Source organism: Chiloscyllium plagiosum, chromosome 5 (genome assembly GCF_004010195.1).
Source record: "Chiloscyllium plagiosum isolate BGI_BamShark_2017 chromosome 5, ASM401019v2, whole genome shotgun sequence".
NCBI classification, from domain to species: Eukaryota; Metazoa; Chordata; class Chondrichthyes; order Orectolobiformes; family Hemiscylliidae; genus Chiloscyllium; species Chiloscyllium plagiosum.
Window position 1 is genome coordinate 40,506,815 of NC_057714.1, and position 27,399 is coordinate 40,534,213.

The 27,399-nt window shown below is 40.7% G+C and overlaps 1 protein-coding gene across 1 annotated transcript in view; it reads right to left on the reverse strand.

The window, feature by feature from the left end:
- Positions 1 to 2,708: 2,708 nt before the first annotated feature.
- The window catches only part of sdhaf3 (succinate dehydrogenase complex assembly factor 3), a 33,751-nt gene continuing 9,060 nt past the window's right edge, over positions 2,709 to 27,399 (reverse strand). Inside the window, exon 2 of the mRNA XM_043689902.1 lies at positions 2,709 to 3,256. Within this exon, the coding sequence (XP_043545837.1) occupies positions 3,089 to 3,256 (168 nt within the window). The 3' untranslated portion in view covers positions 2,709 to 3,088. The remainder of the gene's footprint in view (positions 3,257 to 27,399) is intronic.

Genomic DNA, 27,399 nt, shown 5'->3' on the forward strand with positions numbered 1-27,399 from the left:
TTCTATTAGCCATTAAGAGGTTCGAGCCCACCTGCACCATTGGGGCTCATCTAAAGACATTGAGTGAGGAATTGTATCCTGCAAAATTTAGTTTCATCAAGGAAGCTGTGAGACACCTAGGTGAGCACACATGACCAGTATTTGAAATGACCAGCGCTGTTATCTTTCATGCAATTAGATTTTCCAGAGCCATAATTGGGGGTAAGCAATGTGGAGACAGTATTTATCTTCCCAAAATTTTACCGCTCTTCTAAATTTTTTCTACAGGAACATTTGCTCCCCAAGAGGGGAGACGGCCTCAATTTAACTTCTTAAAAAGACCGCAACTGAATATACAGTGCAGTCTCAACATGCCAGGCTGTCTGTTCCAAATCATAACATTAAAGTTACTAAATTAGATTAGATTCCCTACAGTATGAAACAGGCCCTTCAGTCCCACAAGTCCACACCAACTCTCCGAAGAGTAACCCTTCCAGACCCATTTCCCAACCCTAATTTACCCCTGGGAGAAAGTGAGGACTGCAGATGCTGGAGATCAGAGCTGAAAAATGTGTTGCTGGAAAAACACAGCAGGTCAGGCAGCATTCTCCTGCTCCTTGGATGCTGCCTGACCTAATTTACCCCTGACTTGGCAATTTAACACAGCCAATTAACCTAACCTGCATATCTTTGGATTGTGGGAGGAAACCCACACAGACACAGGAAGAAAGTGCAAACTCCATACAGACAGTTGCCTAAGGCAGAATCGAACTCAGATCCCTAGCACTGAGGTAGCAGTGCTAACCACTAAGCCACCGTGCATATTTGCACATTTAGATTTATTCAAATTACCCTTCATCAGAAATAGTTTGGAGTTCACTATTGACCAGGTACCAAACTGGAACAGCCATATAAGCACTGTTACGCATGTCCCTATTCCCAAAGCCTTTCTATCCTTCCAAGCACAAATGTCCAATGAAGGACACTCCACTTGCCCCAACATATGCAAGTCCAATAATTATTAAGAAATTCAACATCATTTAGGAGAAACTATCTCTTTGATCAGAACCCCACATATATTATTGTACATTTGCCAGAGTATATACCATCTACAAGATACGGTGTAGCAACTTGCCAAGGCTGCTTCAAGATCACTTCTCAAATGTGCACTTCTACCATCTAGAAAGACAACAGCAGCAGTTTTGTTTGACAATGTGACAAAGAGGATTGATGAAGACAGGGCAGTGGACATTGTCCCGATGGACTTTAGCAAGGTGTTTGACAAGGTTCTGCCTGGTAGACTGGTTAGTAAGGTTAGATCACATGGAATCCAGGGAGAGCTAGCCATTTGGATACAAAATTGGCTTGAAGGTAGGAGTCAAAGGGTGATGGTGAAGAGTTGTTTTTCGAACTAGAGGCCCATGACCAGCAGTGTGCCACTAGGATCAGTGCTGGGTCCACTGCTTTTTGTCATTTATAGAAGTGATTTGGATGTGAATATAGGAGGAATGGTTAGTAAGTTACCAGATCACATTAAAACTAGTGGTGTAGTGAACAGTGAAAGTTATCTCAGAGTACAATGGAACCCTTGATCAGATGGGCCAAGGAGTGGCAGCTGGAGTTTAATTGAGATAAATGTGAGGGGGTGGTAAGGCAGATCAAGGTAGGACTTTTACACTTAATGGTAGGATCCTGGGGAGTGATGCCTAACAAAGAGACCTGGGAGGACAGGTTCATAGTTCCTTGAAGGTGGAGCCACAGATAGGGTATTAAAGGTGATGTTTTATACGCTTGCCTTTATAGGAAAACGCATTGAGTATAGGGGAGTTGGGATGTCATGTTGCAGCTGTACAAGACATTGGTTAGACCATCTTGGGATACTGCATTCAATTCTAGTCTCCCTGCAATAGGAAAGATGTTGGTAACTTGAAACAGTGCAGAAAGGATTTTCAAGGATGTTGCTGGAGTCAGAGTGTTCGAGCTACAGGGAGATGCTGAATAGGCTGGGCCATTTGCCCCGGAGCATTAGAGGCTAAGAGGTAACCTTATAGAGATTTATAAAATCATGAATAACATGGAATAAAGTGAATAGTCCAAGTCTTTTTCACAGGGTAGGGTATTCCAAAACTAGAGGGCATAGGTTCAAGGGGAGAAGGGATCTATAAAAGGGACCTAAAGGGTAACCTTTTTGAGAAAAGAATGGTGTGTGTATGGAATGAGCTGCCAGAAGAAGTGGTGGAGGCTGATAGAATTACAACATTTAAATGGCATCTGGATGGGTACACGAATAGGACAGGTCTAGAGAGATATGGGTCAAATGCTGGCAAATGGGACTAGATGTACCTTGGATATCTTGGCATGGACAAGTTGGATCGAACGATTTGTTTCTGTGCTGTACAACTCTATGACATGAGACCATCATCTCTTCCAGGTCACAAACCATCCTGATTTGGAAGCAAAATTGTTTCTTCACTATTGATAGTTTAAGGAATTGCAAGATTTGAACTGAACACTGCTCTGGGAATGCCTGTATCACACAAAAAAATACAAGTTCAAGTATTTGGCTTACCAACACCTGCATAAGGAGAGCTAAGGATGGGTGGAGGCAGCATGGCCTCCAATTCAAAAACAGTTCTTTTTAAAATTAAAATAATTACTAAGTTTAAATTTTTTTCTTAAACATAGATAACCAGAATATTTACATATATAAGTACTCATGATAATTGCAATTAATATTAATTATTTGCCGTTTAATATCATTGATCAAAATTGGTTACACATTGCTCAACATGTATGTCATTAAAAATAGTTTACATAAAATTTGGTTCAGTATTCACAAATTTATTATTAGAAAAAAGTTGAATCGATCTTTCTAAAACTTTTAAACATTGTAAATATTACTATCCGTTCACAATTTACATGCTGAAAGCAAATGGGCTAACTGTTAAACATTGCTGTATACAAGACAATTACACTTCAAATTTCCAGAATTCATTATTTCTAGGAATCAAAATACATAGAAAGCAGATATAATAGGTACAATTCCAGTGTTGGCTGCATATTATTGTGATAATTAATAAATTACTTCTTGTGATAAGGGTCACCTTTATTATTGAACTGGTTTTGTAGCTTCTTGCATTAGTGCATATAACTGTCCAATCTGTTCTTCATTAAAGTCTTTTAGTTTATTTGCTGTCAGGTCAATTCCATAGTTGGCCTTCGGTACGGGATGCATCACACTCTCCGTAGCTTGTGCCTGCAGTGTATCTGCATATGCCTGAGAAAAAGTTAAAATCAGAATGCTGAATTAGAGGTTTTTAAACTTAAACTGAAACGTGCTCATTAGGCATGGTAGCAATAGTTTCTTTTGAAACAGACAGATTAAAGACACCACACAGACTAGTAACTGCTTTCTCCATCAAGAAAGGAACATAAACACTTATTGAGTTTTATGAAAGACACCTACTGTTAAGTCTATTCAGATTCAGGGAGGATACCAGAGGGTTGGGACATGGCAAATGTAACACCTCTGTTTAAGAAGGGAGGGAGGCAGAAGATGGAAACTTATAGGCTGGTTAGCCTGATCTTGGAGAGTGGTACGATTTCAGAGTCCATTATTATGGATGAGATTGTGCAATACTTGGAAATGCATGGTAAAATAGTGCTGACTCAGCATGGCTTCATTAACAGGAGGTCATGTCTGACAAATCTGTTAGAATTCTTTAAAGAGGTAATGAGTAAGTTAGACAAAGCGCAGCTAGTGGACATGACTTATTTTCAAAAGGCCTTTGAGAAGATGCTGCACAGGAGGCTGCTATGTAAAATAAGAGTTAGGGGCAAGGTACTCGTATAAATAGAGGATTGACTAATTGGCAGAAGGCAGAGATTACGTATAAAATGCTTTTTTTTAGGATGGCAGCCAGTGACTAGCAGAGCTCTGCAGGGGCCATTATACATTAACAATCTGAACAAAGAAACTGAGGATATTGTTGCCAAGTTTGCAGATGACACAAAGATAAATGAAGGGACAGGTAATGTTCAGGAGGTGGGGAGGCTGCAGAAGGACTTGGCCAGGCTAGAGAGTAGGCAAAGAAGTGGCAAATGGAATATAAATCGGAAGAACAGAGAAGTAGATTATTTTATAATGAAGAAAGGCTTTGGAAATTTGAAGCACAGGGGTCTTAGGAGTCCTAGTTCAGGATTCTCTTAAGGATAACATGCAGGTTCAGTTGTAATTTAGGAAGGAAATGCAATGTTAGCCTTCATTTTGAGCAGGCTAGAATACAAGGGCAGGAATGTATTTCCTGTTGAGGCTGTTTAAGATTCTGGTCATACCACGTTTAGAACATGTGAGCAAGTTTGGACCCTTTATTTCAGGAAGGATTTGCTGGTCTTAGAGGAGGTTCACAAATCTGATTTCCAGGAATGAAGAGTTTGTCAGTTGAGGTCACTGGGCCTGTATTCAATAGGTGTTTAGAAGAATGAAGGGAATCTTGTTACAACTTACTGAATACTGAGAGGCCTGGATAGAGTGAACGTGGAGAAGATGCTTCCACTAATAAGAGAGATTAGGGCATGAGGGCACAGCCTCAGAGTGAAGGTTGATCCTTTGGAACAGAGAGGAGGAAGAATTTGTTCAGCTAAAAGTTGGTGAATCTGTGGAGCTCATTGCTGCAGAGGACTGTGGAGGCCAATTCATTGAGTGTGTTTAAGTTAGAAATAGACAGGTTCGTGATTACAAATGGATTACAGGTTATGCAGATTGAGAAATATACTAGCCATGATCAATGGTGAAGCAGACTCTATGGGATGAAAGGCCCAATTCTGCTCCTATATTTTATGATCATATGTCACAGCTTATGACATGTGCTCCTCTAAAAAATTGTAAAGTGCTTTAAATCATCTCTCAGTTAGGAGAAAGTGAGGACCGCAGATGATGGAGATCAGAGCTGAAAAATGTGTTGCTGGAAAAGCGCAGCAGGTCAGACAGCATCCAAGGAGCAGGAGAACTAATGTTTCAGGCATAAGCCGTTCTTCAGGGATGAGGAAGGTGTGCCAAGGTGTGAGATAAAAGGTAGGGAGGAGGGACTTGGGGGAGGGGCATTGGGAATGCGATAGGTGGAAGGAGGTTAAGATGAGGGTGATAGGCCGGAGAGGGGATGGGGCCAGAGAGATCAGGAAGAAGATTGCAGGTCACGAAGGCGGTGCTGAGTCCGAGGGTTGGGACTGAGATAAGGTGGGGGGAGGGGAAATGAGGAAGCTGGAGAAATCTGCATTCATCGTGTGTGGTTGGAGAGTTCCTAGGCGGAAGATGAGGCACTCTTCCTCCAGGCGTCATGTTGCCATGGTCTGGCGATGGAGAAGGCCAAGGACCTGCATGTCCTTGGCGGAGTGGGAGGGGGAGTTAAAGTGTTCAGCCACGGGCCGGTTGGATTGGTTGGTGCGGGTGTCCCAGAGGTATTCTCTGAAACGTTCCGCAAGTAGGCAGCCTGTCTCCCCTCTGGGACACCCGCACCAACCAACCCAACCGCCCTGTGGCGGAACACTTTAACTCCCTCTCCCACTTTGCCAAGGACATACAGGTCCTTGGCTTCCTCCATCGCCAGACCATGGCAACACGATGCCTGGAGGAAGAGTGCCTCATCTTCCACCTAGGAACCCTCCAACCACAAGGGATGAATGCAGATTTCTCCAGCTTCCTCATTTCCCCTCCCCCCACCTTATCTCAGTCCCAATCCTCGGACTCAGCACCGTCTCCTGCTCCTTGGATGCTGCCTGACCTGCTGCGCTTTTCCAGCAACACATTTTTCAGCATCATCTGTCAGTTGCCTGATTAATTGCCCTAGTTGACTGCCAACCTCCACCCTTCTGAGAAGCTGCCACCAGAATTATTTCACAGAGGTAAGGGCACTTTGAAGAACCAGCACATCACCATACTACTGCAGAATATCAGTATTCAAAGCAGTTAGTGAATGCAAGGGTAAAGTCCATCCTGACAACAGAATATTATCTTGCCTGATTATTTACTTGCAAAGTGAAATGAAGCAAAGGATAGTGGCAACGTTTCACAATAATTTTCTGACATGACCCCACCCATGCGGGAGGGATTATTGACAGGCAATCTGGATGGCTGTTGGGTCTTTGATCAGTTGAAGTGAAGATGCAGATTTTGATTGATTGGTGTGTGGGTCCCAGGGCTTCTTTCGAGTTACTGCCCTGGGATGACTTCTGGTTTTGTCAGAGTAGGGGTGATATCTCTGGTCAGACAATTTGTTTTAGGTCTGAGGCCATGTTTCAAGTCTGTTTGTATCTGTCAGACTAATTTTATTATCAAAGTAGGAATTTATAAAATGCCATATTGACTGACTGTCTACAGATTGTGTGCTTTTTGAGCAAAATAGAATGTATCCACAAATGCAAATTCACCCCAAAGATGTATGTGTGTACGCGCGAGTGTGTATGTGGGTGTGGGAGAGAGACAGAGCGCACATGTGTGAGAGAGAGAGAGAGAGAGTGTGGGGGTGTGTGTGCTCTTGAGAGAGTGTGTGCGCTTGAGAGGGAGAGAGTGTGTGAGTGTGAAGGAGTATGTGTGTGCGAGAGTGAGCATGTGAGTTTTTGCAACAGTGTGCGCTTGACAGAGAGTGTGCACGAGACGAGGGAGTATATGCCTGTAAGAGAGATGAGTGTAAGCATATATATATGACAGAGGGTCTGCGACAGTGTGTGTCCATGTGTACAAGTGTGTGTGTTTCCACGTGTACGAGTGTGTGGTGGCTCATCTATAGTGTGACATAAACCCAAAATTCTGATTGAGGCTGACCTCATGGGTACTGAACATGGCCATCAGCTTTTCTTCAGGACACGCAATGATGTAGAGTTGCCGAGGTCCGCCTCAGAGGACATTTATCCAAAGATCCGAGGCTGAATGCCCTTGACTCCAAAAATGTTTCTCCACTGGGAGGGAATGTCCCTGTCTGATGATTGTTGCGCGGTGCTCATTCATCCATTGTCATAGTGTCTGCTTGATTTCGCCAATATACCATGCCTCAGGACATCCTTACCTGCACTGCATGAGGTAGACAACATTGACTGAGTCACATGAGTACCTGCTATGCATGTGGTGGGTGTTGTCACTACATGTAATGGTGGTATCCATGTCTATGCTTTGACATGTCTTGCAGTGGTTGTATGGTGTTGTGATCGATGCTGTCCTGAAGGCTGGGTAGTTTGCTGCAAACAATATAGTTTGTTTAAGGTTTGGTGGTTGTTTGAAGGTGAGAAGGGAAGATCTTGGGGAGGTGCTCATTGTCATCGATCATGTGTTCCAGGCTGAGAAGAACATGGTGTAGTCCATCGGCTCCCAGAAAGTACTGGACAACGAAGGGTAACCTATCGATCATATCCGGTGTCTGTCTTCTGAGGAGGTCATTACAGTTTTTTGCTGCGGCATGTCAGAATTGGCAGTTGATGAGCTGAGCATTGTATCCCGTCATTATGAAGACACCCCTCAAATACCTTCAGGTGTTCGAGGTGCTGCCCCTCATCCGAGCAGATCCTATGTGTACGTAGAGCTTGTCTGTAGGGGATGGCTGTTTCAATATGTTTAGGGTGGATACTCAAAGTGCAGCATCGTAACGTTATCCGCGGGCTTGTGGTAGAGTGAAGTCCTGAGTATTTGTTCTTGATGAAGATGTGTGTGTCCAAGAATTAGACTGATTCTAAACAGTAGCCTATGATAAGTTTGATGGTGGCTTGAAACGTATTGATATCACTATGTAGTTGTTTCAGTGATTCCTTGCCATGAGTCCAAAGGAAGAAAACTTTGTCAATTATATAAAGCATTGATTGGAGGTTCTATGCAGCAAAAACAAAATCTAGTTTGAACTCGTGAATGAAAATGTTGGCATACTGGGGTGCAGATTTGGTCTCCATGGCTGTTCCACATGTCTGGATAAAGAATTGGTTGTTGAAGGTGAAGACATGGTGGTCGAGGATGAAGTGGATGAGTTGTAGGGTGGTGCCCAATAATTGGCAGTTGGTGTTTTGAGTACTGAGGCTGTTGCAGCAGTGCTGTCATCGTGGGGGATGCTGGTGTGGAGTGCCGAAAATGTCCATTACGACGAGAAATGTTCCTGGTTTGACTGGTCAGTGGGTGCTGAGTTTTTGTAGGAAATCTGTAGTGTCGTGACAGAAGCTGAGGGTTCCCTGGAAATTGGGTTTCAAGATGCACTCGACATAGCCAGAGAGGTTCTTACACATGGTCCCATTGCCTGATAAGATAGAACGTCAAAGTGTGTTGGCTTTCTGTATCTTCGGAAGGCAGTGCAATTTTTCCTACGCAAGAAGTACGTGGGATGAGAGAGTGCATATGGTACTCTGAAAGACTGGATCAAAACTCTCGATCAGTCTGTTGAGTTCACGGGTATGTTCTACAGTCGGATTGGCAGGTAGTTGCCTACAGTGTTCCAGGTTGTTCAGTTTCAGAATACTTATTTGCAGGAGTCTATTCTATTTTGTGTGATCATGGCTCACACCTGAGGTACATCATCTGACCAGAGGTATCACCTTTTTTCTGGTGAAGCCTGGAGTTGTCTTGGGGCAGTGCCTTAAGAAGGGTTCTGGGATTTGTACATTGATCGGTTGGGGCCTGCACCTCCATTCTGGCCGATTGGAGATTTGGTGGCCATCTGGATTGTTGAGGGTGGAGTGGGGGCTCCGGAAGTTTGCAGTTTCAGGTGAGCCTGTTGGACTGTAGCCCAGTGTCATGTTGAGAAAATCTATAGCCTTAAAACTTGTATTTAAAAATTTAGACTAAAATGTAATGCTGAATTATAGAACACATTTATTGCACTAGAAAATAGACAGGCAGGAAGACTCACAAAAAGGGGAGAACTTAAGGAATGCAAAAGATAGGGACACCGTGCTCACCATGTGATAACAGGATGCTGTAAGACAATTAAGAACATTTGCCTTAGCATCGGTGAATCTGTGTGAACAGGACACCAAGTGATAACATTCACAGCCGTTCCCTTGTGAAATTAATGACAGAGTTTGATTCTGACCCTGAAACGAAACTCAGTACTATCAAAAATTTTGTAATTAACAGTTAGATGCTGCCAATTATAATGGATTCTTATTACCCCTTGCAAGCGGGACAGTCACAGAGAAAAAAATCTTTGCTGTTACAAAACCCTGACTTGAGAGTTCAAAAGGACACGAGAGAGAGAGAGAGCGCGAGAGAGAGAGAGACCATTTTAATGCTGAGGCTGTTGAAGCCAGTAGAAAATTAATTAATTGCACTTTGGGACTTTACGAAGATATTGAGTAGCCATTACCAGTTATTAAATACAAACTCTGTAAAAGATAATATTGAAGAAGCCTTAACTTAGTTGCTGTTCTTGCAGACCACTCAACAGACCTTACAGGCTGCCCCACTGTCAATTCTAACTAATCAGATCTTATGTCTTATTTGAATCACAAACTTGAAAAGAAGGCATGTTTAATTTGAGAGTAATTAATCATTTTAAATACAACCTTGCAGTAACATTTCAGCCTCAGGTACAGAATGATTCTGTGCTTAAGATAAAAATGCAGGAATCAGCTCCCTGCTTAAAATTATTCTAAACCTAACATTGAAGAAATTTTGACACAATCTGTCGGGAAGCCATTTTATGGTCAAAAGTTTGCCCTCCTTGCTAAGGAGCCATTTTGTAAAACAACAATATCTGACATGCGAGCTGTGCAAGGTTACCTTATGACATCTCCCACTTAATTTAGACTGGTACTTCTTTACAGGAACTTATCTCACCAGCAAATGCCTAACTCAGCTGGATTGTTTTTTTCCATCTGATTGATCACTCCTACAGGCCTTGAGCTATCCGTCAAGCGCACACAGATCTGTCAATTAACTTGACTTCTTTACAGTGAAAGACAATAATTCATAATGTCTAATTAAGAACATGCAATGTTTTTGTAAACTTTTGTAAAAAGGAAGCCACTTTGTATCAGTACATTGGAGTAACCTGCTGGGGCACTTGAAGAGCTGGTACCCTACGCTCCTAGGTTATTAGAACCTAATTAGTCTAGCTTTATAGGCATCAGTGTTATGTTGTAACAGTGATGCTATTAGTGAATAAAGGGGATGACTAAAATTAAACTAATCTGTCGGTAAGAGGTTTTCATTCCAGACTTCCAAAGAGTATGCTCTCTGGTTTGAACCAAGAGAGAGGCTTTATAAATCTGAGTCCACAAGGGATTCCCTGGGCTGTCTCAAATCTCCACTTTAACAATGTAATTTTTGACATGATAACAGGTCGTTTCACCCAGAATCCTCCTTGGTTGCTTCTCACCCAGCATCTTCTGTTCAAAATTTGAAAGTTAGGCAGAGAAACGGCAGATTGAGTTTAATCCAGACAAGTGCGAAGTGATGTATTTTGGGAGGTCAAATGCAAGACGAAAGTATGCAGTAAATGGAATGACCTTTAAGTGCATTGATATACAGAGTGATATTGGAATCCAAGTCCATAGCTCACTATAAGTGACAACACCTGTAGATTAAATGGTAAAGAAAGCATAAGACAAGCTTGCCTTCATCAGGCAGGTACTGAGTATAAATGTTGGCAAGTCATGTTACAGCAGTATGAAACTTTAGTTAGGCCACTTTTGGAATATCGTGTGTAGTTCTGATTACCACAGATTGGGAAGAAAGTGTGGAGGCTGTGGACTGGGTGAAATCCTGGATATTGCCTGTATTGGAGCATGTTATCTATTAAGAGAGTTTAGATAAACTCAGGCTTTTTTTTGCTAGAGAGTCAGACACTGAGGGGGTGTCTATATAGAAGTATATAAAATTATGAGAGGTGTGGTTAGTGTGGATAGATGAAATCTTTTTCCCAATGTGAAAATGTCAAGTACTAGGGGCATAGGTTTAAATTGAGAGGGGAAAGTTTAAAGGAGATATGCAAGAAAAGTTGTTAGTAGATGTCTGAAACACGCTGCCAGGGGAAGTAATACAAGCAAATTTCAAGAAGCATTTAGACAGACACAAGAACAGACTCAAAACAGAGGGATGGTGGACTGTGTGCAAATAGATGGGATTAGTTTAGAATGGCATTATGGTTGGCTTTGGTACAAACAGTGGCAGGACTTGGGTAGTGTTGTAGAACAGAAGGAACTAGGAGTCCAGGTATATAATTCTTTGAAATTTGTGTCACATATAGATAGGGGAGTTAAAAAGGCATTCAGCACACTTGCCTTCATTGCTCAGTCCTTTGAGTATAGAAGTTAAAAAGTCTTGCAATTGTACAGGGCATTGGTGAGGCCTTTTTTGGAGTCCCGTGTCCAGTCCTGGTCACCTTGTTATAGGAAGGATGTTAAGCTAGAGAGGGTTCAGAAGAGATTTACTAGAATGTTGCCAGGTATGGGAGGTTTGACTAATAAAGAAAGATTGGATAGGCTGGGACTTTCTCACTGGAGTGTAGGAGGTGGAGAGGTGGTTTTACAAAGGTTTGTAAAATCGTGAGGGATATAGATAGAGTTAATGGTAGGTGTCCTTTCCCTAAGATGGGGATTTTAAGACCAGGTGGCATATTTTCAAGGTGAGAGGCGAAAGATTTAAAAAGCCACGAGGGGCAAATGTTTTATGCAGAGGGTGGCTCATGTTTGGAATGTAGTAGTGGATGTAGGCACAGTTACAATGCTAAACATGTATTTGGATAAATACATGAATAGAAAAGGTTTGGCGGGATATGGCCAGGAATAGGTAGGCAGGTGGGGGTAGTTTAGTTTGAGATTATGTTCGGCATGGACCGGTTGGACTGAAGGGTCTGTTTCTGTGCTGTGTGACTCTATGATACATATGCATATAATAAATGCTCACATTCCTCGAAACAATATGCAAAACAAAAACTCTTGAAAATTAGCATGACACTAGATGCCAGCAATAACAAAAGCATAAAGCAGCATAATAAAATTCAATATATAATTCAACTTTTAAAATTATAGATTAATTTTAAAAGTTGACAAGAAAATGTGTTTTTAAAGAACTTTGTCCCTCCCACATACACACTCAGAAGCCCAATTTCTAACTCCTCCACTTACCCCGCCTCCTGCAGCCACCACATACACACCTTGATGACTGCTAAGATTCGTACTCCACTATTTCTGATACCATCCTATTTAGACTCTGGCTGCACTAGTCCTGCCTCCAAAAACATGGGATCTGCACATTGTAATATATTTACTAAAAGCAAAAAATGCTGGAGTTCACAATGGGTGAAGCAAGCTATGTTTTCGACTCAGGCTACTATCCACCGCTAACCTGCTGAATTCCACTGAGACGCAGGGTGTCCCACCATTTTACCAGGACTCAAATCATTTTGTTCCACTGGACACCCCTACCCCACCCTGACTGCCAAGACCAATAACTCCACCAAGTTGACGGGAACACAGCATAACCACATGATGAAATAAGTGGTGGTTCCCCTGAGCCGTCTTCTGACCTTATTAGTTAGAGAACATTTTTGGGCTTCGAGACTCTCATTTCCTACCTCTGAAAGCAATGGCACAGCTGTGGGGAGGCAGAAGTTGAAAAAGGAGGAATTTTATCCAAAAATTTGTATTCTATCAAATGGGGGAAATTCATCGTGTCCAGATAAAATATACAAGCACTCATTTTACATCTTTTATGTCAGAAAACAGTAACATTACAAAATATTATAATGTCAGATGAATGACATTGGATTAAACTGTGCCTGTCAGACATGATATTAATTCCAATCAAACATGGTGTGAGTTATGAGATTCATCCAAGTTAGTAAAGCATCAACCTACACTATTAATATTACAAATGTTTCAGTTTTCAATTTACAAATACTAGGGTTGAACTGGGTTATCAATGCTTCTTTTGGATTTAATCTACAAATGTAACTGATTTTTTAAAAAAAAAAATCGAGCATGATCACCTCCTGTCACTTACACATGCCTCCACACAAAAAATATTGAGCTTACTTCAAGCAGAGCAAGAGTTTCCTAATCTTAAAAACAGAGGCAATAATTCCAGATGGGTTCCCGCTGTCACTATGCAAATGTATATTGATTTGTGGGTTATATGAGGGTCATGGCAGTCACTCTGGAACTGACAGTACATGTGTCATAAGTTGTCAATAAATTTTAGAGGCCAATCAAAAGGCTTTAAGGATGCAATATAATCAAACCAATAATTGTAGTTAAGCTTTCTAAACACTAATACTTAGGCGCTGAATATTCCAGGCTGGAGAGTTGACACAAAGAAGTTACTCCTCATGGTGGATTTCATTTGATACCTCCAAAGAATGAGGTTGTGTGGAGTGGGCTGGTTGTACTTTTTATCTTGTCTGGAAAGTTCCTTCCCTTGTACCCTTGAGAGAGATAGTGGAACCTGCACCAGTGAAACTTAGCTTAATTATTTTTTACTCCTTCACTTGTCTGTGCCACTAGTTAAGCTACACATACATAGTCTTGAATGAACCCCACCTATGTTCAATGCAAACTAATTTTGCAAAGGGGAGCTTCAACCTGGCATAAGGCTGGCACAATAAGTGTATACACTGTTCGCTATATTGGATGTTTAGAGTCACATTTTACATAACCTGAATACAGCACTGTTAATATGATAGATATTTACAATATTTTAGGTAGAACAGAGTAACAAAACTGCAAAGCAGCAAGGTGAAAGTAATGGAGAATTTCTCCTGTCAGGTTGGTTCACTAGCAGCATCTCACTCACCAATCCAAACTTGAGCTCAATCTAAAATGACACATTAGCACAATATTGGAGCAATGAACTGCATTGTCATTGGTGTCATATGTTGGACGAGACCTTAAACTGCAGAACTGTCTTTCCATTCAGATGGATATAAAAAAAGTCAATTTTTATCTAGTGTTCTGGAAGAGATTCCACCTTCAAAACGGCACCAGAGAGAGATTAACTGATTGTTTAATTCAGTGAATTATTGCTGTGCACAGATTGATTAGCATGATTGCCTACAAAGCAATATTTATGATACTTCAAAACTAATTCAGTAGCAGTCAAGCTTTTTGGTACAACTGAAAGATATGAAGGTATGTAAACAAATAGAATTCACTATTATCTCTCAGGGAATAAAGTTTTACAACATACAGTCAGATTGATTTCTGATTTGGGCAAAATCATCATCATAAAAGTTGCAAGTTACCTCAAACAGGGTTCAGTCTAGATTAGAGTAGTGCTGGAAAAGCACAGCAGGTCAGGCAGCATCCGAGGAGCAGGAAAACAGGAAAATCGAAGTTTTGGGCAAAAGCCCTTGATCAGAAACAGGCTTCAACTGAGCTGCGGGTAAGTTGGAACCATTCACTAGCTGGATGCCAAACACACAGCCAAGAAGTCCAAAGTAGAAAATTAGCAGGAGTATAAGAATTTAAGTGTATATCTTTTAAAAGATTGCTTCTCTATTATAATACAAAGTAAAAATTTGCTGTAAGGTAATTTGAGAACAAGGGAAGATAAGAAGAATTTAGATGCATTTTAAATGTCTCTGGATTCGTGCACGGTAAGAAAACTCTTTATAATTATGAACAAATACGGTTTAAGAAAATGTCAACATAAATGAATCACTTTGAAAATACTACAATATAATTGTGAATTGGGTGCTACATAGGTCCTTAAAACATTAAAAATGGCTCCTGCCCCATATACACATACTTTAATCCAAACTGCACTGGTTGTCATTCCAGCAAGGGGATCATTAAGTGCCTAATGTCCACTAGCAGCATACAGAGCAGGAAGATCATGTTGTCAATCAATATGCAATGCATGTTATCAATGTAGACCTAACCACTCCAGCTTTTCCAAACTTTTACAATATTTCATACTCTACAGGGAATATTGCTCCACAGTTATGTTGGAGCTGGCCACCAGTTACCTCTGGAAAAATAGATACCAAGTTTGAAGCAAAAACCTGCAACAAATTAGTGCAAAACTGGTCTACTTTCCTGTCTGGTTGGTTTGTTTTAAAAAAAATGGCAGATGCATAAACCAGTTACTTTCAGGTAGGGTGACCAAGTAGAGCATTGTGAACAACTGCAAGAATGAACAAATACCTTATAGAGCAGGATAAACTGCTTGAAGAATAAGCAGGGGTTTAAAAAAAAGATTTTAGTAGCATACAATATCCATAGTGGGCCTTAAGGGGGTAAGTCAGTTTGAAAATAGATTTCATGAGTCCTGTGATACTTTAGAAGGCTGTTTTCACATTAGTTTTCAGAAGCACGAGTGCAACAGTCTGAGCTCCAACTGCAGCACTCAGACATTGGGTGGAAGGGGCTTGAATTGAAATGGAGGCTGAGGCATTGAACATCAGATGCTGCATCATAATTAGTGCCACAGCAATGTTCCTCCTAAGCTGCTTAAGCATACCATACATAGCAATCGACATTAACATGTTAATCGCAGCATTCATTTCAAGTTCTGGAAGATGTTGCCATGCATGAGCCTCAGAGGCTTGCACAGCCAAAAACAACATTAGAGGGAATATTGCTCCACAGTTATGTTGGAGCTGGCCACCAGTTACCTCTGGAAAAATAGATACCAAGTTTGAAGCAAAAACCTGCAACAAATTAGTGCAAAACTGGTCTACTTTCCTCGACACTGAAAGCAGCTTTTTGGTTTGACTTTGTACATACCAAGCATTTGGAGGTATACTCCCAATCATTGCTCATGGCTTTTGGGGCAAAAAGCCTCCAAATTGTGTTGGGAGTGATGGTCTTTCAAATAGAACAACTAGACAGCTCATGTAAAAGACAGGATGCAGATTTCACCTCCATGTTATCTTTAAATTTTGTTGCACCAATGAAATTAAATTGTGTGTTTTCATCTTCATTGTCTTCTTATTGGTAGGGGAGTGACGGAGATGTGATGAATTAAGATAATGGTGCAGATGATAGGAAATGGTATTTGAAACCACTAATTTTGACTACTGATGAGAGATAGGTTTCTTCTAGTATTGCATCAAAGTCTTTGGGGTCGTACTCCTAACATGGAGTTTTGTAGAAATCAGTTCCTACAGTTTCTAAATCCTAAGCCCGGAGATCCTCCCAAAGAAGAAAAAGGGCATTCATCCTCATTTTTAATTCTGTTCTTCTACCAAGATTTCCAGCACCGTACTGAAAAGGTGGGAGCCTGCTTGCTCCCACAGTCGTCCATTCTTCACTATTTTCCTAGGACAGGTTCATTTGTAGTTATTTTTAAATCAATCTATTTCGACATGTTATGATATATCTCTGGCATAGTGTCCTTATATCAAGTCCAACCTATGAATGCACCACAATAGCTCTCAGACTTATTTGTAGAATGACACCAAACATCTGCTTCAATCACAATGCACTACCCCTTTAAAAGGTGCAAGTTAGTTTTTAGTACTGATATTTGGTCCACTAATAAACAGCTCATGAAGCATTGGCTGTACGCAAAAATCATTACGATGAGCTGGCAGCACAAATTGATAAAGGAAACTAACTGATGATGGTGACTCAGCAGAATGTTTTTCATAGTCAGTTTCTCAGTAGTGCATCAGAACTGACAATTCCTATCCCATCATTTTGTGCTACTGCATTTTACTTGTTTTCCCTACACTCCAAGGTATTGCAATCAAGATTCCTGCTCTATTAGAATCTTTTCCACAACTTCAAAACTGTAGAACTCCTAAATCCCGCTGAGTTTGGCTTCATCCACGTTCAACTAATGTTTGCATCTTTGGTGTTCTATACTCTGAGGTTTAGCCCTACATTTAGGTTTCTCTAAGAAACAGGAACATGGTCTGCATTTCTAAGGAAGCAATCTGAACTTTGTGAAAATTAAAAAAAAAAGGGATTTCAGCAGCATGTAAAATTAAATTTTCTGAAGTCTGAGTTTTGAAGAAGGTCACTGGACTCAAAATGTTAATTCTGTTTTTTCTCCACAGATGCTGCCAGACCTGCTGAGTTTCTCTAGCAATTTCTGCTTTTGTTTTAGCAACACATGGTAGCAGTGTTTCATCTCAAAAGACAATGTTTTGAAACTTTGATTGTAAAGACCATCTCCAACTTATGAGGGTTTTTAATCTGTAAATCAATAAACTTAATAGAACATAGAACAAGACAGCGCTGAACAGGCCCCTCGGCCCTCGATGTTGCGCCGACCTGTGAACTATTCTCAGCTCGTCCCCCTACATTATCCCAAAATCATCCATGTACTTACCTAAGGATTGTTTAAATCTCCCTAATGTGGCTGAGTTGACTATGTTAGCAGGTAGGGCATTCCACGCCCTTACCACTCTCTGCGTAAAGAACTTGCCTCTGACATCTGTCTTAAATCTATCACTCCTCACTTAGTAGTTATGCTCTCTCGTACAAGTTGACGTCATCATCCTCGGAAAAAGTCCTTCATGGTCTACCCTATGTAATCCTCTGATCATCTTGTATGTCTTTATCAAATCCTCTCTTAGCCTTCTTCTTTCCAATGAGAACAGACCCAAGTCTCTCAGCCTTTCCTCATAAGACCTTCCCTCCAGACCAGGCAATATCCTGGTAAATCTCCTCTGCACCTTTTCCAATGCTTCCTCATCCTTTCTGTAATGGGGCGATCAGAACTGTACACAATATTCCAAGTGTGGCTGCACCAGCTTTTTGTATAGTTGCAGTATGATTTTGAGGTTCTGGAACTCTACCAATGAATGCCTTCTTAACAGCACCATCCACCTGGGTGGCAACTTTCAGCGATCTATGTACATGGACTCCAAGATCCCTCTGCACATCCACACTACCAAGAATCTTTCCATTGACCCAGTACTCTGCCTTCCTGTTATTCTTCCCAAAGTGTACATCACCTCACAGTTAGCGGAATTGAACTCCATTTGCCACCTCTCAACCCAATTCTGCAGTTTATCCCTGCAACCTGTAACATTCTTCCAAACTGTCCACTACTCCACCGACTTTAGTGTCATCTGCAAATTTATTAATCCATCCACCTATGCCTGCGTCTAAGTCATTTATAAAAATGACAAACAGCAGTGGTTCCAAAACAGATTCTGGATCAGAGGTGCTGGAAGAGCACAGCAATTCAGGCAGCATCCGAGGACACCAAAACAGATCCTTGTGGCATACCACTAGTAACTGGACTCCAGACTGAATATTTTCCATCAACCACCACTCTCTGCCTTCTTCCAGAAAGCCAGTTTCTAATTCAAACTGCTAAATCACCCTCAATTCCATGTATCTGCATTTTCTCCATCAGGCTACCATATGGAACCTTATCAAAGGCTTTACTGAAGTCCAAGTATATCACGTCAACTGCCCTACCCTCATCTAAATGCTTGGTCACCTTAAAAATTTCAATGAGGTTTGTGAGACATGACCTGCTCTTGACTAAAACATGTTGACTATCTGAAATCAAATTGTTGCTTGCTAGATGGTTATAAATCTTATCTCTCACAATTCTTTCCAAAACCTTTCCTACAACAGAAGTAAGGCTCACTGGTCTATAATTACCTGGGTCATCTCTGCTGCCCTTCTTGAACAAGGGCACAACATTTACAATCCTCCAGTCCTCAGGTACTAAACCTGTAGACAATGATGACTCAAATATCAAGGCTAAAGGCTCTGCTATCTCCTGCCTAGCTTCCCAGAGAATTCTCGGATAGATCCCATCCGATCCAGGGGACTTGTCTACTTTCACTCCTTCTAGAATAGATAACACCTGTGCGTAACTAACCTCGATCCTTTCTAGTCTAATATCTCATACCTCATTCTTCTCCTCTACAACATCACCTTTTCCTGAGTGAACACCGATGAGAAATGTTCATTCAATCTCTACAGGGTCCACACTCAACTTCCCACTTCTGTCTTTGCTTGGCCCTATTCCTACCCTAATCATCCTTTTATTCCTCACATACCTATAGAAAGCTTTAGGATTCTCCTTTATTCTATTTGCTAAAGACTGCTCATGTCCTCTCTTTGCTCTTCTTCACTCTCTCTTTAAATCCTTCCTAGCTGATCTGTAACTCTCCATCACCTCATCTGTACCATCTTGCCTCATCAACACATAAGCCTCTTTCCTCTTCTTAACAACAGATGCAATTTCTGTTGTAAACCATGATTCCCTTACCTCATCACTTCCTCCCTGTCTGACAGGGACATACCTATCAAGGACACACAATATCTGTTTCTTAAACCAGCTTCACATTTCGATTGTCTGCATCCCCTGCATTTTGCTACCCCATTCTATGCATCCTAATTCTTGCCTAATCGCATTATAATTGCCCTTGCCCCATTGATAACTCTTGACCTGTGGCATGTATCTATCCCTTTCCATCGCTAAACTAAACGTAACTGAATTTTGGTCACTCTCTCCAAAGTGCTCACCTGTAGCTAAATCAAACAACTGGCCTGGTTCATTACCAAGCACCACATCCAGTGTGGCCTCCCCTCTTGTTGGCCCTTTGACATACTGTGTCAATTAGTGAAATTATTCAAATTTAAATTTTTCAGAATCATTTGGTGCTCATGGGCATCTTGGACACTGTCGTTCTTCCTCAAACTGTAATATAAGCCTACAATGAGTGCTCAGGTCTAGAAATGGGGCTTGAAACTCACAGCTGTTTATCCCAGGAAACCTTGTCAACCCTAAATCTTAAGGGACAACTTGTAATTTGCACAACTGATTGCTGATTATTCTGTAGCTGACAAAAATATATCACAAAAAGCATATCAACTAATAAAATTAGATACACTTTCTATTAAGTTGAAAACATTGAAAAAATGTTTCTCACAATATATCAACATCTTATTGTTCATCTTTTCTCACAGTTCCTCTTTAAGTGTCAACTTAATTATATTCCTTCCTATCTTCCAAAAGGTATAACTCATTTCAGGATTTATGTAAGTAGATTCCAGTGCCATATCTGGTGCAAATCCAACAACAAAATAAATAACTGGCAGGCTATTTGACAATGGGGAACAACAGAACTGACCCCAGCCTGATCTAAATTCACACATCAACTGCAGTCATTAAATGGCAATCTTTTCAATTGGAACCTAAATGACTGACTTTAACCTGCAGTGGCACACTGGTAATGTCACTAGACTAACAATCCAGAATCTCAAACCAATGTTCTGGGGACATGGATTTGAATTGAATTGATTTTATTGTCATGTGTACCAAGGCACAGAGAAAAGCTTTGTCTTGCGAGCAATACAGGCAAATCACAGTTAAATAGCATAGATAAGTAAATAATAGGTAAACAGTGGCAAAACAAAAACACAGGTACAGTGAATGCTAAGAGTTTGTGAGTCCATTCAGTATTTAACAATTGGATCCCACCAAGGCAGATGGTGAAGTTTGTATTCAGTAGAAATCTGGAAGAAATGGTGGCCTTGTGATGACCATGTGAACCCATCTGGAAATCTGTCATCCTTACCTGGTCTGACCTCGGTGACTCTAGATCCACACAAGGCCTTAACTTCCCTCTGGACAACTGGGAAAGGGCAATAAATGCTGGCCTCGCCAGTGATACCCACATCCCACAAGAGAATTTTTTAAAAATGCTTTACAAAGTTTTAGCATAACTTCCATATTATTGTAACCTGTAGGCTGGATTTATGTAGAATCAAGTAAACTCCTTGAATCTTTAGAAATACAATGCAGAATTCAGACACGGAAGGCTACTGTCCTGGACATCAAATTTTGCCAGTGGGTAAAGGGGGCAGCACATGACTCACCCAGGAGTGAGATCTGATCTTAATAGCATAATTTGAACTAAGTGCTGAGTTCAAACAGAGACCGTTTTGGCTGGTCAAATAACCTTATTTCACAGTATGGGATCTAAAAACTGAATGACACATACAAATGCTCTTGAATGGCACGCAAAGTCTGGTTAGGTATCTTGAGCTGATTTTTAAAACAAAATTCTCAATGATATGAAAAGGCTAAAGCTATCAATTTTTAAAAATAAAACCTGTGCAGAGTAACTTTAATTCACAGACCACTTGATAATCTTTAGAATTATATAGTACCATCACTTGTGCGGTTTCAATTGAAGTCCAAAGGCCTGCTGTGTCATTCACCAAATTTCAAAAGCAAAGATTACCTCAGCAGCGAGTACTGAACTCACATTTAGATTAAGTTTAAGCAGCACTACACAAATGCCATGCAATAATATAGAGAAAATCTAAACATAGATCCACTGATATTCAATGGCAGTACCATTGCTGAACCCCTTACTATCAGTAACCCAGAGGTTACTATGCCCCACTTACCTGGAATGTTGCCACTTCAACAACACTCCAAAGGCTTCACGTCACCCACTATGCCATTTATTTCTTATTACTAATTGTTGAACACTGGCTCCCAGGACTGTTTGGCTAATTCTATCCCACCCCAATCTCTCCAAAGCACTATATATCAAAAACCCAATTTAGGCAAATCAAAAGAGGTATGCTCCTTCTGCTGCCTGCAGAGGACATCATTGTATACATTTGCCACATTGAATGCCAACTTCTCCCTGTTTTCAGTTCCTTAGCTAATATTTACCTGTTAATAGTAACAGTTTCTTCATATCCACATAGCAAACGCTACTATTTTGTTAAGGATAAACCCAGCAGTTATAGATCTATGAGTTTATCTTCAATGGTGGAGCAGCTTCTTGAAAGAATTATTCAGCATGGTATTAGTTAGTAGGCCTGTGTGAAAAGACGTGTTGATTAGGAAGAGTCAGCATAAATTTCTATCGTGCTTAATTAACTTGGGAAAGTTTTTTTTAAAATGAGGGTTGAAAACACTGGATGGGGATATTGCAGTCAATGTGGTACACATGAATTTCCAGAAGACTATATTTTCACTCTAGGGACGTGTAAGACACTGGCTGGCCAGTGTTCACTGCCTGTTCTTCGTTGCCCTTGAAAAGGTGATAGCGAGCTGCCTTCTTGAACTGCTGCAGTCCATGTGCTGTAGGTTGATCCACAATGACCTTAGGGGGGAGAATTCCAGGATTTTGACTCAGCAACAGTGAAGGAATGGTGATATGTTTCCAAGTCAAGAAGGTGATTGGCTTGAAGAGAACCTACAGGTGGTAGTGTTCCCATGTATTTGCTGCCTTTGTCCTTCTAGGTGGAAGTGGTAATGGGTTTTGAAGGTGAATTATGTCACATAACAGACTCGTAAGAAAAGATAGCGATCATGGTGTAAAGGTGACAGTAGCAATGTGGATACAAAATTGGCTGAATTACAGGAAACAGAGTAATGGTCAATGGGTCATTTTTGGCCATGGGAAAGATTTATAGAGGAGTTCCCTTTCTGCACTCTCTTCAAGGCGTTCATGTCTTTCCTATAATATAGTACCCACACTGTACATAACACTCCATGTGAAGTCTAACAAGTGTTTTATACAAATTCAACATCACCACCTTGCTCTTGTACTCTGTCTTGTTAATAAAGTCAAGGATGCGGTGTGCACTATTAACTACTCTCCATACCTGTCCTACAAAAGACAATGATCTGCGCACATGTCCACTTAGTTCTCTCTGCTCCTCTATCCGCTTTCAAATTGAAAGACAAAATAAAAGTGGGGGTACAATGTCTTCTTACCCAGTGCATTACTTCTCTGCACTGAACCTCACCTGTCTCCTATTCAGCCACTTCACATAGATGAAGTAGATGCCATTCTGGAGTTCCACACTGTCGTTCTCAGTGTGACAATTTTTCCAAGTACTGTGATATCTGCAAACTTTGAAATTGTCCCCTGTACACCAGGATCCTGATAATTAATAAATTATTTATAACAAGCACCTTATTTCATTGCTTACAAAAGATATTGTGACTTGCTAATTTCCATACCATCCTCTTCCCAGACAATAACTAACACCAAAAACCACGTTGCCATGATATTCAGCATCATTAGCTCTTTTGAATTTCCATTATATTAACATTATGAAGACCATCACTGATCAGAAACATAAATGGACCCATAAAAATACAGTCTATATAGTGCGAATACAAGAGCTTGGATGATGGGCTTGGATGTGATCAGCACTAGCGCCGTTGAAAGAGCGTTATGCTACCCAATAAAGCAGATTGCTTTATTTCCTCCAGCCCCTTAAGCATTCACTTAATGACAAGGATATGGTTCTGTTTCAAATAGTGACCATAGAAATGGATGAGTTTTTCAATCTGTGGTTGGGGAGTTGAGATAGTGTTAGGACTCAAGTCATTAACTTCTGCCTTCCCAATATTTAACTGAAGGTAATGTCTGCTATTGTCTTATTTGATACTGGAGACGTAGAGTGATTAATTATATGCAGTAAAGGAGCCAAAGATGAGTCGCTCAAGGGTAAAGTTACACAAGATTGTTAAGGAGATATAAAATAATTAATCCAGAATGTTTTTTCATCTACTCAAGTCATTAACTTCTGCCTTCCCAATATTTAACTGAAGGTAATGTCTGCTATTGTCTTATTTGATACTGGAGACGTAGAGTGATTAATTATATGCAGTCAAGGAGCCAAAGATGAGTCGCTCAAGGGTAAAGTTACACAAGATTGTTAAGGAGATATAAAAAAATTAATCCAGAATGTTTTTTCATCTGAGACAGAAAATAGCACAAGGACAAATATGTTCGAACTAGTACATGGTAGCTAAGACTGAAGGAAATTCTTCAAACAGTGCTGGTATCATGTAGCAGTTCAATCCTGGAATCATCTAAAGATGAATTTGATTTAATGGGGGGGGGAGGGTTTAATGCACTAAGATCTGTCAAAAGACTTCTTCATCTGTAATTATTTTGTGCCTGTCTTATATAACTAGATTTTTGCTGCCACAATTTAAAGCATAACCTTAGTATAATTCCCACCCACAGTAGTGCAGTTCTTTTTTAATTTCCAGAAGCCTTGAGAAGAGTCATCAACCTTTAGTCTATTTCAGGAGGGAAATGTATCAGAATAAAAAAAAAGTTATTTACTTCCTTGCAGCATCTTTTATGTTTTTGGTTAAATATTCTTAAATGAACATATTCAGGGCAGAATAGCCCCTCCTACAGTACTGTAACCATTTAAAGTAATGAGGTATTCAAGTCTTTAGTGCCATCCAATGGAAAATGGTGGAACTACAATTATTACAGATCTTGTTCACAGCAAGTTCAGTAATGGTACAAATGCTCCAAGTCCACGTTCTAAAAGAAAATTCCGAGAGATAAAAATTTAGCACAAGTGGTTCTATGATACGTACAGCTCTATTAAAAAAAAACTCTCTGCAGGGTTGTGGGTGGGACTTAAGATTATATCTTAAATTGTGATTTGGAGGAGCTGATGTTGGACTTGGGTGGACAAAATTAAAAATCACAACACCATTTGGAAAGACGAGCATTTGAAGTGCTGCTTCTTCATCAGGTGGTTGTGAAGCAGGACCATAAGACACAGAATTTATAGCAAAAGATTTCAGTGATACAATGATAAATTAAACAAACCCAGATTGTTAAGTCTTTCATCTTTCAGAATGTATTTGCTGGTTTCAGTTCTTTCATGTGTAAATCCCAGAACATCTTTTAAGTCACATTCTCAAGATAATTTAAGGTTTTATAATAAAAAGTGACATCTCAGCTCAGCCAATGCCTTAAAGTTGTGAAATTATAGTCACTCTGTATCCCAATCTTGAGTCAGACTGGTTCTTTTTCCAAAGTGGAATTTACAAATCTTACATGGATTGACTGTCTCCATTGACTGCTTGCAGGTTCTGCATTTATTGAGCAAAATAGAATGTATCTGCAAATACAATTCCTTAAATCAGGATAGCAAAGATCAAGTTGTATAAGACCGGTACAAAATAATTACAGATGAAGAAGGCTTTTAGTACAGTAGGGAAGCTTTGCATTTTGACAATTCCTTAAGTATTGACATCGGAAGCTCCTTGCACCTTACAGAAATGGAATGTGATCTCTGAGGCACACCATTGGTTACATCTTGTCAATCCACTTACACCCGAATTCTGCCCTCTCTCTTTCAGACAATACTTTTTTCATAGCACCTCACCATTAATGTCATGAATTTTAATGTTTGTAACTTTATCTGGTTTTCTGAAAGGCCAAAAAAATCGCATCTGGGCAGTCTTTGTACATTCATTCAGTATTCACTTTGATTAATTCAGATATTTTCCAACCAACCTGTTCGGACATGTCACTACACACTTCTGGTACAGGTGGGACTTAAACCTGGACATCCTCCTGCCTCGGAAGTATGGTCACTGCCACTGATCAACAAGAACTTCTTTGATCAATTTTGATAATGTCTCAACCTGTTCAGAGATATTATTAAACAACTCTGAAGCAGGTGGGATTGAACCCAGGTATCATGGCTCAGAGGTAGGAACACCTCCACTGTAGCATCGGACTCCATCTCTGATCAATATGGATATTTTCTAATCAATCTGTTCAGGGATGTTTTTGCACAACTCTGGAGTAGGTGAGACTTGTAACCAGGTCTCCTGTCTCAGAGGTACATACACTACCACTGCACCACAAGAGCTACTCTTTTAAATTTAACCTATAAATATTATCCACTTGTTGCAAGTCCATATTGACATCCCTGATTAAGCCATACCATTAATTGCATAATGCTGACTACCATGGTTGCAATCAGTTTTCTGACTGCAACTGTAAAAATTATATAGTCCCTCTAATATCAGATACTAATCTAAGGAGAAACTTCGTCAGATAAACACTGCCATGCAAAATTTTAAATTCAATTGAGTAACTAAAGCTTTTTTAGAGAGGTAGGTTTAAGGAGGGTCTTAAAGGAAGAGAGGGATAGGAGAAGGCAGAAATGTATAAGAATGAACATAAAGAGTACAAGGCAGAGCAGACTGAAGACACGGCTGTCAACAGTAGGCAACAGATGATGCAAAAAAAGGCCAAGGCCAAAGCTAAAGGAATGGAGGCTTCAGAGGATCACGAAGTGCTGTTGTATGGTGTGGTTAAGTGGTATGTGGTCAAGTGTGTAGGTGGTCAAAATGAACTATAGAAGTATTATGGATCAGGTCAGACCCCCCTGAAAACATTTCAGGAAAATAGCCCAGATGCTAACTTAGGTGTAACGTGGATATTACAAGAGTGACGCAGCTGGTCAACCCACTTAGTTTTAAATAAAACAGAATCTATTTACAAGATTATCGAATGAAACACAAAGAGAACAGAAGACACAATAATAACCTATCCAAAACCTAACAGATCATCCTAACTTAATGATATTGGTCCAAATACTTGCAACAATCCCCATAAACACCCCATGGCACAAAAGGTAAGATCAAACAAAGGTTCTTACAGTACAGAAGTCTGAGAGAGATCTCTGAGAGACCTGCTTCTTTGGCTTCAGTAGCTTCAAATCACTACTGCTAAAAAGCAAACTAGAGAAAAGCCGAGCTGGAAGAACTAGCCACTCCCCTTTCATTGCATAAGTTTTTTTTTCAAATATTTGAATGCCCGTTGCCTGAGGCAATATCTGTTAACTATAATCAAACTGGCCCTCAAACCCTTCAACTTAGATTGTTCAGAGTCTGTGTCTTTTAAGACCTCTTTGAAAATAAAACAAAGGACAACATAACCTTGTTAAAGGAGAGGCTTTGTCACAGAAACAACAAGAATAGAACTCCCTGATCCTCACCTTCCACCCAATTAATTTCCAGATACAGGCATATTATTTTCTACCATTTCTGCCGCCTACAATCAAACTCCACCACCAAAGATATATTTCCTTCCCCACCCCTATCTGCATTCCGCAGAGACCATTCCCTCCATGACTCCCTCGTTAGGTTCGTGCCTCCCACCAACCCACCCTCCTCACCTGGCACTTGCCTTGCCACTCTACACTGTAAACCTCCCCCTCACCTCTGTCCAAGGCCCCAAAGGATCTTTTCACATCTGGAAGACATTTTCCTGCACATCCACCCACTTCATCTATGGTGTCTCTCTATGTGGTCTCCTCTATATCAGGGAGACAGAACACCAACCAACAGAGCGTTTCAGGGAACATCTTTTGTACACATGCACCAAACAACCCCACTGCCCCGTGGCTTACCACTTCAACTCCCCAAGGATATGCAAGTCCTGGACCTCCTCCACTGCCAAACCAAAGCCACCCACCAACTGGAAGAAGAATGCCTCACCTTCCGCCTTGTGACTTTTCAACCACACAGCATCAACACTGACTTCACTAGTATCCAAATCTCTCCTCCTCCCCCACCTCATTCCAGATCCAACCCTCCAATTCAGCACTGCCTCTTGACCTGTCCATCTTCCTTCCCACCGATCCACTCTACCCTCCCCATCGACCTATCACCTTCCCAGCTATGCCCCCCCCTGTCCCACCCCCCCCCCCCCACCACCCTCT